General features: G+C 43.9%; 1 protein-coding gene across 1 annotated transcript in view; it reads left to right on the plus strand.

Annotated features, from left to right (window-relative positions):
* The window catches only part of KIRREL3 (kirre like nephrin family adhesion molecule 3), a 691985-nt gene that overhangs the window by 79966 nt on the left and 591498 nt on the right, over nucleotides 1-20521 (plus strand). Inside the window, 2 exon segments of the mRNA XM_042473983.1 lie at nucleotides 8502-8651; nucleotides 16215-16364. Of these exon segments, the coding sequence (XP_042329917.1) occupies nucleotides 8502-8651; nucleotides 16215-16364 (300 nt within the window).

Below are 20521 nucleotides of genomic sequence, written 5' to 3' on the forward strand. Positions count from 1 at the left end.
TGGAGTCTATCAGACAAGGGAAATTGGAAGTATAATCCAATGGCAATCCGAATGCAATCATGGGGTTTCACCTTATTGTATGAGAGGTGATCACACGCAATTTTGGGCAATGGCAAGCTTTTTTCAGGCAATGGGAAGCTAGTTTGAACACAATTCGAATTCATGTAAATTCGCAGAACTAGCAAATTTACGTGAATGTGTTCTGGCCCCACTTTCTTTTCATTTGAAATTAAGAGAAATTCTTCCCGTGTGATAAAGTCCAGTGTCCCCACTGTAGTATATTTATCAGGATTATTCTTAGTGGGAAAATGTCATCCAGTAATTCGATTTGTTGGATCTTTTGTATCTTTTTAAAAATATTTATAGTCCCATTGTAGGCATGCTATCATCAGTGGCTAGAACACTTTGGGCCCATTTATACTACACACTTATATCACTATTGTTCCACTTTAACTTCCATGGTTCTATCGTAAATACCGATGAAGTGGACAAGCTCCTTAGAAGTGTAAGGAAGACAACGTGCGCTCTCGATCCCTGCCCTTCCTAGTTGACTGCTCAGGGAGGAGATGTACCGTATTTTCCGGCGTATAAAATGACTGGGCATATAAGATGACCCCCAACTTTTCCAGTTAAAATATAGAGCTTGGGATATACTCACCGTATAAGACTACCCCTCTTCCAACGAACACCAAATAAAAATTAAAAAAACATCAGATTTGATTTCAATATGGTAATTTTAATTCAAAGGCTTATGACATGCAGATATTTAGCAGGAAAACTTATTGTATACAAAGCCTGCTTGGATTGGTCAGCTCTCCCTGCCTGCCCAGCCCTCCCTGTCTCCAAGACTATCAGAGCGGTATTGCAAACACAGCTCTTTTTTCCATACCCCAGGCTTCCCAGACACCTGCAGCTTGCTCCGCCCTTCAGTTACAATCCGGCGACTGCAGAGTCTCCAGTCCGGCTCAGAAGTTTCTGTACCTGCCCTATAAGATGACACCCGGCATATAAAACGACTCCCAACTTTTGAGAAGATTTTCCTGGGTTAAAAAGTAGTCTTATACGCCAGAAAATACAGTAGTAACTACACTGTTACGATTCATAATCAATGCATCCTTCCGAGAGGGAAAATTTCCATCTAAATTAAAGCTAGCAGTGGTTAGACCACTGCTGAAAAAACCCTCTCTGGACCCACTGGTAAGAAATAATTACAGACCAGTTTTGTTGTTACCATTTTTGGGCAAGGTGATCGAGAGGGCAGTTGCCTCCCAACTCCAATCTGTCTTGGATGATACCAATTATCTGGACCCATTTCAAACTGGCTTCAGAGCAGGCTACGGAGTTGAGACGGCCATGGTCGCCTTAGTTGATGATCTCCGTCTGAGCGCCGACAGGGGAAGTGTGACCTTATTGGTGCTCTTGGATATCTCAGCGGCTTTCGATACCGTCAACCACGGTATCCTTCTGGAACGCCTGAGAGAGTTAGGAATCGGAGGCACTGCGCTCCAGTGGTTCCGTTCCTACCTCTCAGGTAGATTCCAGATGGTGAAGCTGGGGGACACGCTCTCTAAGAGGGAACTGACATCTGGTGTCCCTCAAGCAGCTATTTTGTCCCCCATGCTGTTTAACATTTACATGAAACCGCTGGGAGAGATCATCCAGAGATATGGGGCGAGGTGTTAACAGTATGCTGATGACACTCAAATATGGTTCTCTATGTCTCCGACTTACGCAGTCGGACGGCATCTCTCCTCTGAATGCCTGCTTGAAGGCGGTAATGGGCTGGATGAGGGAAAACAAACTCAGACTGAATCCAGAGAAAATGGAAGTACTAGTGATAGGTCCCTAAGGTCTAAGGAAGAACATTTGTCATCCTTGACGGGGTCACACTTCCCCTGAAGGATGAAGTTCGCAGTCTAGGAGTACTTCTGGATTTGTCTCTGCAGTTGACATCTCAAGTAGATGCGACGGCCAGAAGTGCTTGCTATCAACTTCAATTGATACGCTGATTGCGACCCTTCCTGGACTGAAGGGACCTTGAAACAGTGGTACACGCACTGGTAACCTCTCGTCTAGACTTCTGTAATGCGCTCTACTTGGGGCTACCCTTGTATCAAGTTCAGAAGCTTCAACTAGTACAAAATATGGCAGCCAGACTGGTCACCCGTTCTTCAAGGTTTGACCATATAACACCTATTTTGAAAGATCTTCACTGGCTCCCCACCAGCTTCCGGGCACAATACAAGGTGTTGGTTATGACCTATAAAACCCTATATGGCTTGGGTCCAAGTTACTTGCGGGACCGCCTCTCCCCATACAATCCGCCCCACACCCTTAGAACCCCTAGAACATCAGGCAAGAATTTATTGGAAACTATGAATCCCAAATATGTTTCCACTTCACAAAGAGCCTTCTCAATAAGGGCTCCTAGATTGTGGAACAGCCTTCCTGAAGACATCCGATTGGCGCCCTCATTAGAAATATTCAGGAAGGCAGTGAAAACCGAAATAGTCTGTAACCCCGCTTTGATCCAATTGGGAGAGGTGGGGAAACACAAATAAATATTTTATTATTATTATATTATATCCCATGGAATCAATGGGTTTTTAGTTTGGTGAGGCACTGGAGTGCTTTGGCTGAGAAGCCTAAGGCTGCATCCACACTGGAGAAATAACCCGGTTTGGCTCCACTTTAACTCTTTTCTGGCTCAAGGCTATGGAATTCTGGGAGTTTGAGTTTGTTCTCTGCTCTGGACGCACAACAAACTCCAACTCCCAGAATTCCATAGCCTTGAGCCGGGGCAGTTGAGCGGGGCCAAACCAAATTATTTCTCCAGTGTGGATGCAGTGTGGATGCAGCCTAAATGTGTCAAGGTGTGTGCTGGGTTCACAACCCTTGTTGAAGTGAACACAAGCAGAATTTCCGTACGCAGACAAGACGCCCAGAAGGAGGTCTGTGAAGAATCTGAATTGCGTAGCAAACTTCGTCTCTCACACAGGAATGAATCTCAACAGCGAGATTTCTCTCAAATGAGGGTTCTTTAATCTTTGTGACAGAACTATTTACAAAGATTACACAGAGTATCAGACATCCGTCTTGAATACTCTCAAATAAGTTACTTTGGCAACCAACCGGCCATAACAACAACCTCTGAGGCAGTTACACCAACTGTTTAACCCACATTCTCTCTCAGAAAAAGAAGTGACAGTTGCATCCACCTTCCCATGATGCACTGTTTCAAAATGCAGACTGCAGTGGAGTCTCCTTCTTTGGAGGTCTTTAAGCAGAGGCTGAATGGCCATCTGTCAATGGAGATGCTTTGATTGAGAGTTCCTGCATGGCAGAATGGGGTTGGACTGGATCAGGGCCCTTGGGATCTCTTCCAACTCTATGATTCTATGCCAGTAGAACTGTAATAACATCCGCTACAGCTCTACCTAGTGGCCACATCCATGTCATTTTCTCAGACCTGTTTTCAACAGGGTCCTGACAAAATGCCTCTCCCTAAAGTGCCAGTTCAGGATTCCATATGACCGAGTCAGGGCTGTTAAAGTGGAATAATAGTACCATCATTCTGTAATGTGAACAGATTCATGAGGAAAAGCTACAAGTATTGGGCAGTTGCAATTTTGAAGTACAGGCGCTCATCATGAAAGGGTGCACAAACACATCAGCTGAAATCCTATTGATCAGTCCCAGTCAGAGTAATTGTGAATCAACATAGGAAAGTCCAACTGATTCAATGGCTGTCTTCTAACTAGGATTTAACCTCCATGTGCACACACTAAAGAACAGGAGTCCATAGCACTGGATCCATTTTACTTGGATCAAAATGACAGCATAGTTATCTGGGTGAAGTTCTGGTGAACTCCCTCCCAGAAAAGGTTCACTTGCTATCTCTTTCCACTGGCAGCTAAAGACCATTTTTACCGGCAGGCTTTTGGCTCTTATTAACTCATTGAATGAATGAAAGTTATTACGGCATGCAGCCAGCATAAAAAAATAAAATGGTTACATAAGTACCTTACATCCAGTTAGAAACATTTATATTCCAGCATATCATGTAAACATTATATTCAAGCATATCATATACTTAACTCATTGTGATAGAAGGGTCTTTTAACAGGATGTGCTTTGCTTTTATCTTTGCTACTATGTTTTAAATGTGATTAAAAACCATTTTCAGTTGGTCCTTTTTATAGAATTGTTTATTTAATTATTTTTAAATGTTATATTCATAAGATGTTACTTATATTTTGCTTTAGCTAGTTATAAGCCACCTTGAGTCCTGTGCCCATGGTGAAATACACTGAATAAATACATTAACAAATTCAGTGGTTGCTGTTTCCCATTTTGCTGGTTCAGCTTGAAACAGAGATCTTCGACTCATATTCAGGGTATTAGGTTTCAGGAACAGCCTCTACAGATAGAGAAAGCCTCATACCTTCATCCTTTACTCATGGAGGGTAATGAGAATACTACTTGTACACATTTGTACTTATGTGACGTTGGTATAGGGCATTCTTGCCTTCCAACATTGAATAAAGAAATGAAACTGAAGAAGTGAGGTTCCATTCTGCAGAAATTGCATATATGATAATAATAGCAGTGCAGCTAGTTCAAACATGTACCATCAGAAACAAAAAGGAAGACAGAAGGTCTGACCATTTTATTGCATAAATCTAAAGAAAAACATACAAGTAGACCAAAACTGCACAACAATGGTGTTAGTTAATGTGAATGTGGGAAGAGAAAGAGTGAAAAATATATATGCATGGAGCAAAAATAATCCCTTTGTAACTTTGCAAAAACACTATTGTAATTTTGAACAGACAGTGCACAAAGAGCTGAGTTTAGATCAATTTGCAGTTCTAAATCTCACTAGAAACCTGATGGTATTTCAATTTCTACCTATCCAAATAAATGTAATAATAATAATAATAATAATAATAATAATAATAATATGATTTCTTTATATGCCGCCCAATCACTGGGAATCTGGGCAGCTTACAACAGAGGGGATAATAGACGGTTTCCTGCCCTCAGGCTTACAATCTAAAAAGACACAACACAAAAAGAGAAGAGAATGGTGAGGGGGGGAGGGATTAGGTCCAGCATTCTTCTCTCCCTCTGAGGCCTGGACCAAGGCAGATGGACGGGAGGGAGGGCTCTTCTTCTTCAGGCTAGCCCTGGTGGAGCTGGGCCTGCCTGGTCACTCCCTTACAGGCCGAAAGATGACAGTTATAAATAAAAAAAAAAACAAATTAAATTAGTTATGGAGGGAGGGCGCTCTATCTTCAGCTTAGCCCTGATGGAGCCGGGCCAGCCTATTATCTCCCTCACGGGCCAAAAGATGACAAGGAGGGAGGAGCCTCTTTCTTCAGGCTATCTCTGATGGAGCTGGGCCAGCCTATTCTCTCCTTCACAGGCTGAAAGATGACAGTTATGGAGGGAGGAGCCTCTTTCTTCAGGCTAGCCCTGATGGAACTGGGCCAGCCTATTCTCTCCCTCACAGGCCGAAAGATGACAGTTATGGAGGGAGGAGGCTCTTTCTTCAGGCTAGCCATGAAGAATCATAGAGCTGGAAGAGACTGCACGGACCATGCAGTCCAACCCCCTGCCATGCCATCTGTCGGGAATGCTTTGATTTGGATTTCCTGCATGGCAGGGGGTTTGGACTGGATGGCCCGTGCGGTCTCTTCCAACTATGATTCTATGATTCTGCCCAGATCCATCAGGGCTAGCCTGAAGAAAGAGCCTCCTCCCTCCTGATGGAGCTGGGCCAGCCTATTCTCTCCCATAGGCCAAAAGATGACAGTTATGGAGGGAGGAGCCTCTTTCTTCAGGCTAGCCCTGATGAAGCCTGGCCAGCCTATTCTCTCCCTCATAGGCCGAAGGATGACAGTTAAGGAGGGAGGAGCCTCTTTCTTCAGGCTAGCCCTGATGGAGCCAGGCCAGTCTATTCTCTCCCTCACAGGCCAAAAGATGACAAGGAGGGAGGAGCCTCTTTCTTCAGGCAAGCCCTGATGGAGCCAGGCCAGCCTATTCTCTCCCTCACAGGCCGAAAGATGACAGGTATGGAGGGAGGAGCCTCTTTCTTCAGGCTATCCCTGATGGAGCTGGGCCAGCCTATTCTCTCCCTCACAGGCTGAAAGATGACAGTTATGGAGGGACGAGCCTCTTTCTTCAGGCTAGCCCTGATGGAACTGGGCCAGCCTATTCTCTCCCTCACAGGCCAAAAGATGACAGTTAAGGAGGGAGGAGCCTCTTTCTTCATAGAATCATAGAATCATAGAGTTGGATGAGACCGCACGGGCCATCCAGTCCAACCCCCTGCCATGCAGGAAATCCAAATCAAAGCATTCCCGACAAATGGCATGGCAGGGGGTTGGACTGGATGGCCCGTGCGGTCTCTTCCAACTCTATGATTCTTCAGGGCTAGCCTGAAGAAAGAGTCTCCTCCCTCCATAACTGTCATCTTTTGGCCTGTGAGGGAGAGAATACGCTGGCCCAGCTCCATCAGGGCTAGCCTGAAGAAAGAGGCTCCTCCCTCCCTGATGGAGCTGGGCCAGCCCATTCTCTCCCTCATAGTCCAAAAGATGACTGTTAAGAAGGGAGGAGCCTCTTTCTTCAGGCTAGCCCTGATGGAGCTGAGCCAGCCTATTCTCTCCCTCATAGGCCGAAAGATGCAGTTAATGGAGGGAGGAGCCTCTTTCTTCAGGCTAGCACTGATGGAAGTGGGCCAGCCTATTCTCTCCCTCATAGGCCAAAAAATGACAGTTAAGGAGGGAGGAGCCTCTTTCTTCAGGCTAGCCCTGATGGAGCTGAGCCAGCCTATTCTGTCTTATTAGTGGCTGCTCCAACCGTTTGGGATTCTCTTCTGCAGGACGCTAGGCTGGGCCCTTCTCTGCTCTCCTTTCACCAGCAGACACAAACTTCTCTTTTCAAGCAAGCTTATGATTCATACTAGCACCCAGGAAAGCTTCTTACTGGGTTGTTTGCTTGGGTCTGGAAACCATGAAGCCCTATGAGGAACACCTTAGGAAGCTGGGGATGTTTAGCCTGGAGAGGAGAAGGTTAAGAGGTGATATCATAGCCCTGTTTAAATATCTGTAGGGATGTCATATTTTGATATTGAGGAGGGAACCAGCTTGTTTTCTGCTGCTCCAGAGATTAGGACACGGAACAATGGATGCAAGCTCCAGGAAAAGAGATTCCACCTCAACATTAGGAGGAACGTCCTGACAGTAAGGGATGTTTGACAGTGGAACACACTCCTTCCTCTGAGATTTTGGTGGAGTCTCCTTCTTTGGAGGTCTTTAAGCAGAGGCTGGATGGGGATGCTTTGATGGAAAGTTCCTGCATGGCAGAATGGGGTTGGACTGGATGGCCCTTGCGGTCTCTTCCAACTCTATGATTCTATATTTGTAATGGTTTTATATTTTCAACTTAGTTTTTAAGGATTTTACATTTTTCCCCTTCTTCTATTAAAGTAGTGTTTTAAAAGTATATGGTTTTATTGTTGTTGTTGTTTTACCATCTTTTGTGAGCCACCTCTGGTTCAAGTTCGGAGATGAATAAATGAACAAATAAACAAACAATGATGGTGAAATGGGAACTGAATAAGCCTGCCCATTCCTTTCTCCCTGGCTTTATAGATGTCGAGAAAAAGGATGTGCCTTTATTCTGGTAGTTTCAAAAAATCCCTTTCCCCTAGGGCAGGAGAGGCTTTCCTAATAGACCAAGGGTTGTGAAAGGGCATTACAAATAAACATTATTATTATTATTATTATTATTATTATTATTATTATTTACATTTTCAAGGAATCTGTCTGTGGCCTGTCTCTCCCATGTTTCCTTGGAACTATAATAATAATAATAATAACAAACAATAACTATTATTATTATTATTAATAACTGGACTTTCCCACTCTTGCCTTAGGAGAAGGAAGAGCACCCAATGCGCTTGAGGAATGGGTCTTCTCTGGAGTCTGTCCTGTCATGGCATAAAATCCCTTAGAGCAGATGGGGACAAGGAATAGAGTTTGCTCTGCTGTCATCTGCATGCATTAACCTTTAACATATTCATAAAAATTTCTTTTACATCAGCAGTTTGCTCCATTCTGAACTATGTGTAAATGTGTTGATGACCCTAGAGTAGATCAGGCTTCATAAAATGTGTGGGATAAGCCTGAATAGGGCATTGGAAATGTAAACATTGCTATGCTACAGCTTTACTGGCTACCAATGTATTTCTGGGCACAGTTTTGAAGTGCTGGTTATGATCTATAATATTCTAAGCTGCTTGAATCCAGGCTATTTGAAGAACTTTCATTTCTATCTGTGCTTGCATTTTCATCTTGATGTAGCCTGACTTGAGTCCTAGTTATGGAGGAAACACACAATATAAGTTTTTTAAAATAAACTAATCAATAATAAAGAAATAAAACTGCTGGTTGCAGCATGTCAGGGTTTATGCCTCCCTTTTTCTTTTTCCCTAGGCCCAGCATCTTCTTTTACACAGCAGCCTCAGGACCAAGTAGTGATCGCCGGGCAACCTGTGACCTTGCTATGTGCTATTCCAGAGTACAATGGAATCGTGCTGTGGATTAAAGATGGACTTGCTCTTGGAGTAGGCCGGGATCTCTCAAGTAAGTATCCGAGACCTTCTAACATTGCAACTGGCTCCTGTTGGGAGCTATAACTCATGGTCTTGACAAGTAAACATCCATTACTTTGATGATGTTGTTGCTGTACCCTTGAGTCATTTTTGACTTATGGCAACCCTAATTATGCGGTTTTCTTGGCACAGTTTGTTCATAATTTTGTCTTCCTCTGAGGCTGAGAGAGTGTGCCTTGCCCATGGTCACTCAGTGGATTTCCATGGCTGAGCATGGATTTGAACCCTGGCCTCCCAGTGTCCCAGTCCAACACTGAAACCAGTATATTGCGCTGACTCTAAGAGACAGGGGCACAGCAAAGGGAGTACATGGGGTGGGAAATGACAGTGACCTGTAGCTAGTAAGACATAGGAAGAACAGACTCCAATTTTTTCATGCCACTAGGCACCTCTGAAGTGAAAGTTTTGTCAACAGCTTGAAAACTAACTTCTACAATACGGTGAGCCCTTAGTATCTACTGGGGTTTGGTTCCAGAAACCCCTGTGGATACCAAAATCTGTGGATGCTCAAGTCCCATTAAATACAATGGAATAGTAAAATGATATCACTTATATAAAATGGAAAAATCAAAGTTTGTTTTTTGGAATTTTTTTTATAATTGCATTCAAACTGTGGATGGTTGAACCTGTGGGTGCAGAATCTGTGAATGCATGGGGCAAAGTGCATTTGCCTGAGCCTCCCCTCTCTCAAAATAATGAGTTAAGATCAGAGTTACTGTACTTTTAGTTACTTTTTAAAACCATCTTGTTTTAAAACCACTGGCCTGAAGTGCAAAAGACTTTTATTCCATTCACCTCTCCTTTGCTTGGCTTTGACCTCCATTAAGCTGTTGCTTCAAAACCCACGAAGGACTGCCTCCTGCAAGTTGTGATTATTCTGCTCAGATATTGGAGTTTATCAGACACGAGGTTTTGGACCCTCAGTTCTGCTAAGGAAGTGAAACAAACGTTGCGCAATGACCCTATAAAGCGATGTTCTACCACATTGCTTTCTTTTCCGTCATTCCCCCGTAACGTTATGTTAGCGCAACAATTGCGCAAAAGTTGCGATTTGCGTGATGCGAAACCATGCATAGCGGAACTTTTTACTACACCAGCACCTTCATTTTATCTTGAACATTTCGCATCAACATATTTGCGCATGCTCCTTGGAGGTTTTGGTGGCATCCTGACCTTTGTGCTTCCGGGGGGGAGAGGGGAAAGGGGAGAAGCTCCCTCCAGTTTCCTGTTTCATGCGGGGCAGAAGAATAGGGCTGGAATGGATGACCCCTAGGGACTCCTTCAATTCCTAGCCTCCGCGGAGTTCATGCGGGGCAGAAGAATGGGGCTGGAATGGATTACCCCTGGGGGTCCCTTAAATTCCTAGCCTCCTCGGAGTTCATGCGGGGCAGAAGAATTGGGCTGGAATGGATGACCCCTAGGGGTCCCTTAAATTTGCAGCCTCCTAGGTGTTCTTACAGGGCAGAGGAATGGGGCTGGAATGGATGACCCTTAGGGTCCCCTTACATTTGCAGCCTCCTAGGTGTTCATGCAGGGCATAGGAATGGGGCTGGAATGGATGACCCTTTGGGGTCCCTTAAATTTGCAGCCTCCTACGTGTTCATGCAGGACAGAAGAATGGGGCTGGAATGGATGACCCTTTGGGGTCCCTTAAATTCGCAGCCTCCTAGGTGTTCATGCAGGACCGAGCAACCCCCCCTCCCCCGGGGTTGTCCTGAAAAAGGAAGGCCACCGGAAGGGAATGGGGTGAAAAAGCAGCCCAGCATCATGGGAACTTTGCAATCAGTAACTTTTGCGTTGCGTTGCATTGCTGCCTACCACACCAAACCATTTCGCAACACATTCGCAAGGATAACGGGAGACAAAGGCCTAACTTCCCTTTTTTCCCGTAGTGCACAAAAAGGGGAGGAACTAAAACTACGGGAGCGTTGCGCAATGGGCTCCCATAGAAATTAATGGCGTCTGGAAGAACATCGCGCTTTCACATTATTGTGCAATGTTGGTGACGCTAACATTGTGCAATAAGCAGGAAAAATCGTCAAAAACTCGCGTCTGATTAACTCCATTGTCATGGCTTGCAAATAACTACAATGGATTTATGAAAGTCAGACATAAGATCTGGATAATGACCGTAAACAGTTTGTCAACCTGATGTGGAAATGGGAACAGAATGAGAATGCTGATAGGAAATGCAAAAAAACTCTTAAGGTTATGAGCCAATAACTCATACGCCCCAACTGTACCAGTTTGACTGGGACAATGCACACTTTTCCAGCTACTTTTAAAATGTCCCAGTTTCTGCCTTCTCCTGTTTTCATCCTTTGTCCTTGGCTTACTTCCATTTGTACACACTGAGTTCAAAGTACAAAAGATGTTTGTATTTACTTAACACAGCAAAAGCAACAGAGGAGGAAGGAGCAGAAGCTTGTCCTTCCCAGTAGCCTCAGGGAAAAGCAAACTTTTGCAGTCTCCTGGGTCTTGTTTTTCTCCCTGCTTTACAACTTTTGCCATCTTGACAACATTCAGATATTGCTTGGCCACACATGTCCTAGTTTTTCATATGTGGAATTTTTGACAGTATGATAATTAGGATTAAGATGAATTCCCAGTAACTGTAAGAGTTAAACATTTCCTCATCAGAGGAGCTGTGCATGCATGGGCACACACTGTGCATGTGTACAGACAAAGCAGGCTCCATCTGTTCGAACATCATATCAGTTTGCATGATGTCTGAATCAGACCTTAAATCCACTGTAAGCTTACCAGCAATAAGAAATATATATATATATATATATATATATATATATATATATATATATATCCATCCATCCATCCATCCATCCATCCATCCATCCATAGATGCACTCCCCAAACCTCAGAAGTCTACTGTAAAATGGGAATACTCCTCTGTGTCTCAGAGCAATGATGCAAGGCATCTTCTTACTGTACCCATGGGGGTGATCTGTGCATCAGAGAGAGACTGTAGGCTGCTTCAGAGCATTGCGCAAGCTAAGCTCCATTCAAAGAAATTATGCCAAGATGTGGGGAAGAAATTTGTCCTTCATAACCTCAGAAGAGCTGTACTGATGAAACTGAAGACCTTTCTGGCCCAAGATTCTCTTCTCAGAGTGGCCATGTCCTTATGCGTAGCCCACAATTCGAACATGAATGTAGAACAGTCAGCAATTGACTGGAGCTTAGGGTTTCCAAGTCAAGTGTATCCCAGCCCTCGAGATTTTAGGGCCAAAATCCTGAGACCCAGGGACAGTTCGTGGTGCTGCCACAGGGGATGGATTCGGGTGATATTATTAAGCATGGTTGCAGTGGAGGTTACAGGTTCAATAAAAAAAGATTATATGAAACTTGCATGCCTGTTCAAGAAAGCACAGGACCATGTACGTAGAGAGAACAGCTTTAATTTTAAATTTAGGGAATCCTTGAATAGACATTTAGACCAGAAATCAGTGGAAGTGGCTTCAAGATGAACCTCTGTGGTATGCAGGTAAGTGGTTTCAGGATGAGAATCTTGGCAGTACATAGATAAATGGTTGCAGGAGAGAAGAAGAGGCTAGAATGGCAGGTTTAGAATCATAGGCGGGGTACAGACCGCCGCTTTGCAGCGGTCTGGCGCCGCCGCCAGAAGGTCCGCGGGGGAGCCGGAGCCTTCAAACGGCCCGACTCCCGCGCGGACCGAAAAAAGAAGCTCCAAAATGGAGCTTCTTTTGGCGTCGCGTTTGCGACGTAGCGAGGCGCCAGGGGCGCGCTCGCTACGTCAGCAGCGGCGCGACGCGTCTGGATGCTCAGCGTCCAGTACGTAAAGATGGCGCCGGCCATGTAGAAAGGCCGGCGCCATCTTGTACGGACGGAGTCCGTACGAGGCCCAGGGGCGTCTAAAAGAGACGCCCCTTTTTTAAAATGGGACGTCCTCCGGACGTCCCAAAGGGCCGTCTAGAAAGCCCCATAGAGTTGGAAGAGACCACAAAGCCATCCAGTCCAATCCCATCCTGCCATTCAGGAACTCTCAACCAAAGCATCCCTGACAGATGGCCATCCAGCCTCTGTTTAAAGACCTCCAAGGAAGGAAACTCCACCACTTTTCAAAGAAGTGTGTTCCACTGTCAGATGGCCCTTACTCTCAGGAAGTTCCTCTGAATGTTGAAGTGGAATTTCTTTTCCTGCTGTTTGCATCCATTCTTCCGGGTCCTATTCTCTGGAGCAGCAGAAAACAAATTTGCTCCCTCCTCAATATGACATCCCTTCAAATATTTAAACAGGGCTATCATATCACCTCATAATCTTCTTTTCTCCAGGCTAAACATCCCCAGCTGCCCAAGTTGTTCCTCATAGGACAGTGATGGCAAACCTTTTACAGTTCGCATGCCGGGGGTGGGGCTTCTGAACAACGACCCTCTGTTCCCCTGCAAACTCAGGCCCAAAGAGTCTACATCACTTTTGCTATCTTGCAGCCACTACCTGCCTTTCAGGTCCAGATTTATCATCTTTGGTGGTTTCTTGCCTTCCTCCCTCACCCCCAGAGCTTTTAACTGAGGTTGATAACTTGACTTCATTCATCCCTGAGCCCAGGGAGCTGACTGCTGGCATGATGGTGCCTCTGGTGAGTCCTAACTTTCCACAGTGATACATTATGAAGGCACCTGAAAAGTCTAGAGCAGCTGCATTGAAACAGCTGATAGCAGTGGTACTAGCAGAACCCAGGGTTTTTTTGTTCCCCCAAGGAAACACTCTTTCCTTCATGTTTCTTTCTTTGCCCTGAGACCAAGAGAAAAGGAGCCAGGCCTTGAGATCCTGAAATTCTATTAGCATATATAGCTATATGTAACTGTAATAGTTAGAGCAGTGAGCCCCAAGAGATTTTGGACTTCAGTTCCCAGAAGCCTCAGCCATGTTGGCCAATAGTCTGGGATTCTGGGAGCTGAAGTCCAAAATCCCTTAAAGAGCACAGTTTGAGGACCATTGAGTTAGAGCCATTGAAAGACTTACGTTCTGGTCTTCCTCCTTCCCTCCACTCTGATTCTCTGCCTACATCCCTCCGCCCTCCCCTCTGTAAATTGATCCATGCAACCATTTGTATATACTGTATACCTTCATACTCTCCTTCACATCCCTCTGCCTTGAGATATATATTTGCAATATATATTCCCCATTACACACCCACTCCTCCATGCTTCCAGTGGTTTATTATTTTCCCCCCAAACGTCAGAATGGGGAATGCATACCAAGCGCTAATGTGGCTGACGTATCATTCTGAGCAACTTCGGCAATTAACTTTGCCAGCTCTGCTTTAGCAAGCTGGGTCTCTGCCTGTGTGTGTGCTACTAGCTCAGCTAGTCATCTAATTAGCTAAATACAAACAAACCCTTCATTTGTATTTCTTGCGGTTCACGAGAGCAAATCCTGCTGTTGATAGCTTGAAAAACAAAGCAGAGGAGGGGGGAAACGAACCGTGCAAGTGTGCCAAGCTGCCTCTCTTTCACAGCTCATTAATCATCAGGCCCAGTAAGGATTGGAGATGGGAGGGAGGGCCAAGACTTCAGGCCTGTAGTAACTTGGGCAACGTACGTAGTTGGGCATCCACAAAAAGGATGTGGAGAAACTGGAGCCATGTGTCCAAAGGAGGGCGACTAAAATGGTGAAGGGTCTTGGAAATCATGAAGCCCTATGAGGAAGGACTCAGGGAGCTGAGGATGTTTAGCCTGGAAAAGAGGAAGTTAAGAGGTGATATGATAGCCCTGTTTAAATACTTGAAAGGATGTCTTCTTGAGAAGGGAGCAAGCTTGTTTTCTGCTGCTCCAGAGAATAGGACTTGGAACAATGGAAGCAAGCTGCAGGAAAAGAGATTCCAGCTCAACATCAGGAGGAACTTCCTAACAGTAAGGGCTGTTCAACAGTGGAACACACTCCTTCCTCGGAGTGTAGTGGGGTCTCCTTCCTTGGAGGTTTTTAAATAGAGGTTGGATGGCCATCTGTTGGGCATGCTTCGATGGAGATTTCCTGCATGGCAAAATGGGGTTGGACTGGATGGCCCTTGTGGTCTCTTCCAACTCTGTTATTCTATGATTCTAGGAAGATAAAGCCTGTAATGATCATCCAGTGTCAGTACCCTGTTTATACCCCCCACAACACAATGTTTAATCATGGCCAATGCATTCAGGATGCCATCTATGCTAATAGAACTGTTTTCCTGCATAAAGGTTAGCATATGCAAAGATGCTGGACTGGGTCAGAACTTTATGACATTGTTCTTAAGATCACTTTACACAAGGTTCTTAAGGACGTTTGTAGACTTCAGTGAAAAATGCATAAGGGCTCAAGTATGTACTTAGCTCTCTTGGAGTGAAGATACACTCAGATCCATCAGGTGACTGCTGGATATTTGGAGGTGCTTAAGCATTTTATGTAGGCGTAGCATACACCAGCAGTAATGGACCACTGCAGACTGCAGGCAGGAGATGGTGTTGTTGAATTGTTTTTGCTATAGTGTGCCTTCAAGTCAACCCTAAGGTGAATCTATGGCCTGTTACAGACTGCCAAAATAAAGCTGCTTCAGGTCTCTTTGGAGGTATGCTATTTAAATGATGCATGGGTCCTAAGAGTCTGGAGGTTGCACCAAAGCCACACTCCATTCCTAAGCACTGGAATGCAGCTTTGGTGCAGCTTCCGGATTCTTAGGACCCATGCATCATTTAAATAGCATATCTCCAAAGAGACCCGAAGCAGCTTTGTTTTGGCAGTCTGTAAAAGGCCTATCAGTGTTTTCTCGGCAAGATTTGTTTAAAGGGGATTTGCCTTTGCCTTCCTCTGAGAATGAGAGAGTGTGACTATGGTCACCCAGTGGGTTGCAATGGCTGAGTTGGGATTTGAACTCTGGTCTCCAGAGTTCGAATTTTGAGTCCAACACTCAAAACACTACACCATGTTGGATTATTGTTAAATTCCCACCTCCAAAAATGAAAAAAAGACAAAAGGGAAAAGACTGTGAATAGAAGGAAGCCAGAGAGAATTGACCATGGTTTGAGAGAAAGTATCATCTCCCATTATGTATAGCCACACTTTCTTTATGTCACTGTTTGGCTCTGCTCATAGAGGATTAATGGGTTTCTAAAGAGCCCAAAGAAAGTTTCTTGTTGTTAGGTACCTTCTAGTCAACATAAGGTATTCTTGACAAGATTTATGCAGAAGAGGTTTGCCATTGTCTTCTTCTAAGACTTCTTAGAGAGCCTGACTTGTTCAAGGTTATTAATGGATTTCCATGGTTGAAAGGGGATTAAAACCCTGACCTCCTAGAGTCCTAGTCCAACACCCAAACCACTTCATTACATTGGGCCTCCTAAAGAGGAATGGGCATACAGTCTTTTCTCTATGTCCTGTCTCAGCAGTCAATCAGGCAACTGGGCCACCTTCAAATTTCGGTCTTTAGATATTTCTGTTTCAAAGTCCTTGGTACTAGAGGACCCATTTACCAGTACTTAGAGCTCTAGCTTGACCAGATGTTTGTTTTTATTGTCTGTCATAGGCTACCCACGCTATTTGGTTGTGGGGGACCATCTGTCAGGGGAACATCACCTGAAGATTCTGAGAGCAGATCTCCAAGATGATGCTGTGTATGAATGCCAGGCTATTCAGGCTGCCATCCGTTCCAGACCAGCCCGACTGACCGTCCTCGGTAAGAGTACAATTCTCATTGGAAAGTGGTGCCATTTCTTTCCTTGAGTGTGAAATGACTGAAATGGATTTTGAAATGAATCAAATAGATTTGAGAGAATAACTTTGCTTTAAATTCAACCATATTTTGAAAGTCTAGTTTGTTTGACTGTGTTTTAGTATTATAACTTTTTGTGGTTTTATCTGCATATTTTAAATATTTGCCAATGTTGTTCTGAACTGTCTTGAGTTCCATGTCAGTGCAAAGGCAAAATATAAATCAGAAGGAATAAAGGTAAGTAAGCAGACACACAACATGGCGATGTCACAGTATAGATATATGCTTTTAGATATTATGAGGAAATATCTGAAGTTTAGTGGTAACTATATAAGAAAGGCAAAATGTCTGAGCCCAAGGGAGAAACCAAAGGCTGGATTTCCCCATCCCAACAGCCAGCCACCCATTTACTGGACCACCAACCCAAAGATCCAACTCTCAAGACAATTTGGATCTTTACTTCCTATTGCAAACCTCCCAGAAATATCTGGTGTGCCGGGGTGCCACACTCCGCGAAGGGGGTCTGAATAAGATGTAGGCCACTGAGATCTGGGAGTAGCAGCAGCCTGGGTGAGAAAGTCCTATCCTGTGAAGAACTAGGATCCATTTCCTCTGAGATTTGTCATGAGTTCTCAGAGGTTCAGATGAGCAATGCGATGTGGAATATCTGAGAACTTGTGGGAGGTGGACGTGGACTCATACTGATCTTCCTTTTGGAGGGGGGCTAATTTTGCTGGTCCTTAAGGGGGAAAAACAAAACCCACAGATCCTAATAAAGGATTACTCAATAATAAATATTACCCAACCGTGAATTCTGTTGAACATTTTAGTTATATTTGTCAATTTAAAAGTACCATCTTAACCAATAAAGTTGGCTGATAGCAAGCTGCTGACACTAAGCCAGCTGAAACTATGCTGAATGTATCACCTGTCACTCTAGGTGCGTTGAAAATTATCTAGGACTATTCACTCAGGCTTAACTTTGGGTTGCCATTATGGCTGTGTTCCTAGGTCTTGTGTGTGATACTACTCCCGACTTGTCCTAACCCTTCTTCTTCACCTATTGCAGTGTTTTCCAACCTTACTAATGCCGCCACCCTTTAATATAGTTCCTCATGTTGTGGTGAACCCCAACCATGAAATTGTTGCTACTTCATAATTGTAATTAAATAGGTGTTTTCCGATGGTCTTAGGTGACCCCTGTGAAAGGGTTGTTCGACCCCCAAAGGGGTCCTGACCCACAGATTGGGAACCACTGACCTACTGAGTCTTTTTCTAGTAGATCTTAGCTCTCAGAGCAGTTGGGCTGTCAAGAGTGTGCTGCTGGCAGATCTCTTGAAATGTGGCAACAGATTTGAGTTCCTCGAGTCTAGCAGAAGGTCATTTCTGCTGACATGGCATGGCTTTGTGCCTAATCCCTGTGAGGGATCACTGTGGTCCCAAATAGACAGGGCAAAATAAAGCTACTTTGGGTCACTTTGGAGGTATGCTGTTTAAATGACACACATATCTTAAGAGGCCAGAAGCCGCGCCAAAGCTGTGCTCCAGTCCTTAGGATTGGAGCATGGCTTTGCGTGGCTTCCGGCCTCTTAGGATGCATGTATCATTTAAACAGCATACCTCCAAAGTGACCGGAAGCAGCTTTATTTTTGGCTGTCTGTTCGGGCCCTGCGTTAGGTTTACAGTGGGCTCTAATATTACGACAGTGCAGTATTAGGAGTATTAATACTCCAAAAATTAACAAATAAGTCTGCATACATAAATACAAGCAAACACTGATATCTGACAGTGGAATGAAAAATATTAAGTAACTTGTCACCGAAATAACATCAATAGAACAAATCCTTCATTTTCATATTTATAAGGTATATAGGTCTTTGTATTTAAGAAATGTATCTGTGATACGTTCAAATAAGTTTATGATTGTCTTTCTTCTGGTAAGGTTCTTTTTCTTTAACCATCAACTCCCACACTTGACAGAAGAATACGGGGGGAAAGAAACTAAAAGAAAATGATTAAGAAGTATATGTTTGTCTGGCATGATTTAGATTTATAATGGCTGCTGCTGATTCTCAGTGTGTAACTCAGCTTTTACAGAAAGAAGATTTATGTATAAACACGCACACACAAAATATATCGCTGAAATAAACCCCCTGCAGCTACTCAAAAGCTGAGATGTTATTATGATTGAAAAAGTATTTATCAGTGGAATATATATATATATATATATAGAGAGAGAGAGAGAGTATATAAATGGCAGTTGAAGTTCATTCACTGGAATTTCTATGACTCACTCTTCTTCCATATCAGAAACATATGAAGGGAGATTGCCAGCAAACTGTAAAGGTGAGGAGAGGGTGCTGCAATGCAGCCACAGTACTTGCTCTGTCATGGACAAGATAGCAGCTCAGAGCTTTCATGACCAGAGAACTGGAGGTATGCAGCTTCTGCTGTCCCACTTATTTGAGAGGGGGATAGAAGAAGGGATTATACCTGGGGTGCCTGAAGAAAGAGAGAAGCAGAGGTTAAAGAGTTGTAGCGTCCCAGGGTGAGCTGCTAGAAGGGTGCAGAAGCTGGTAAGAAACTCTGGTCTTTTCTGAGGCTGTTATTTGCTGTCTTTTCATTCATCTTTGATTACTGCCATTCAAAGGGAGTAGGGTCTGTGATGAAAGCATTATCTGCTGGGGGGGGGGGGGGATTTGCCTATAACACAACGCATGATGACATAAAGCCACTGAGTCTGTCAGCCTTCCTGTGCTTTACTCTGGTGGGAATGTGTCGTCTTCCAGACATCATTGGGCTGCACTTCCCATCATCCCACATCATGCTGACAAGGGTTGATCACATTTACAGCCTTACAAAAGTGCCACACATCCTCACAAATGTCTTAGAGTATGTGGTGTTGTAAGGGGACAGATTTCTCCCAGGATAAAAGGCCCAGGTTCTGAAACAGGGCTATTATCTACTTTCTTGTAACTTAATTTCTGCCAGTTCCTCTTGAGAAAAGTGAAGAAAGGCCAATGTGCGTCATGCTTTCAACAGAGTAAGGCCAATGTGTATCCTTCTACATGAAGCTTCTACATCTATAACACAAATTGGCAACCTGTTGTTCTCAATACATTTCGGACTTTAGTTCAGAACTCCCATAATCCTCAACCACAGCCATGCTAGTTAGGGCTGATAGAAGTTGCAATCCTAAACCTAAGGAAATCATCTAGTTTCTTACTTCTGATTTAGTGACTCTGCATGTAGATTTTATCTCAATTTGATGGGAAGGCAAGAACAACTGTCTTTTCCAAATCTGTTTTAATGGCAGTGGCCCTATATGGGTTTTAATGGCATGTGGCTAAAACCCTCATTTGAAAGTTCATATTCAAAGCCAATCATAGTTTGGATTCAAAAGGCCTCTTTGCCAAAACATGCGCTTGTTATTTATTGGTTCAATACATGCTGATTCAGCCTCTATTCGAGCACTTCATTATTCTTGAGGTTCATTATTTGGTCACTTCATTATCCATGCATATTTGGTACTCATTCCTTCTGTAGGTTCATGACATTTTGCTATTCAGAACCAGATTTCAAATTCTGCAAGAGATTGATTAGTCATTTCCAAATACCACGAAGAGGACATAACAGAAAAGACCAGCTGAATTCTCTTTTAAGATGATAGGGAATATTCAGATTGTCAAAGTAATACTGAAACAAAGACTAGGGAGCCACATTGATGAAGGATTGACTTTCTAAGGGGGAAATCTTTATGCATTGTGAAAATTATTCACCGGGCTGTGAACCTGCAGCTGAACACATTTGCTTTGACATAAGTCCTGTAGAATTTGTCTTCTGAGCAACTATCATTGACATCAGTCTATTAGCAAAAGATCTGTTTGCAAAGTTCACAAAATATTGCATAGGCACCCCACCTTCCCTCATCTCATTTTTTGCATGATGAGAAAAGCTATACACATATCTCCAAAGTCCCCCAAATCCAGTAGCAGGGTAGTCACCTGTACAGTCGAAGATTGTGGAAAGCTTGCGGGTAAATGTTTTCACGCTCCTGTACCTATTGCATCGACACCAGCAGTGAAGACTAAGGGAGGCATCAAAAGTGGACACAACCTAAG

The sequence above is a fragment of the Sceloporus undulatus genome, chromosome 6, assembly GCF_019175285.1.
Source record: "Sceloporus undulatus isolate JIND9_A2432 ecotype Alabama chromosome 6, SceUnd_v1.1, whole genome shotgun sequence".
NCBI lineage: Eukaryota > Metazoa > Chordata > Lepidosauria > Squamata > Phrynosomatidae > Sceloporus > Sceloporus undulatus.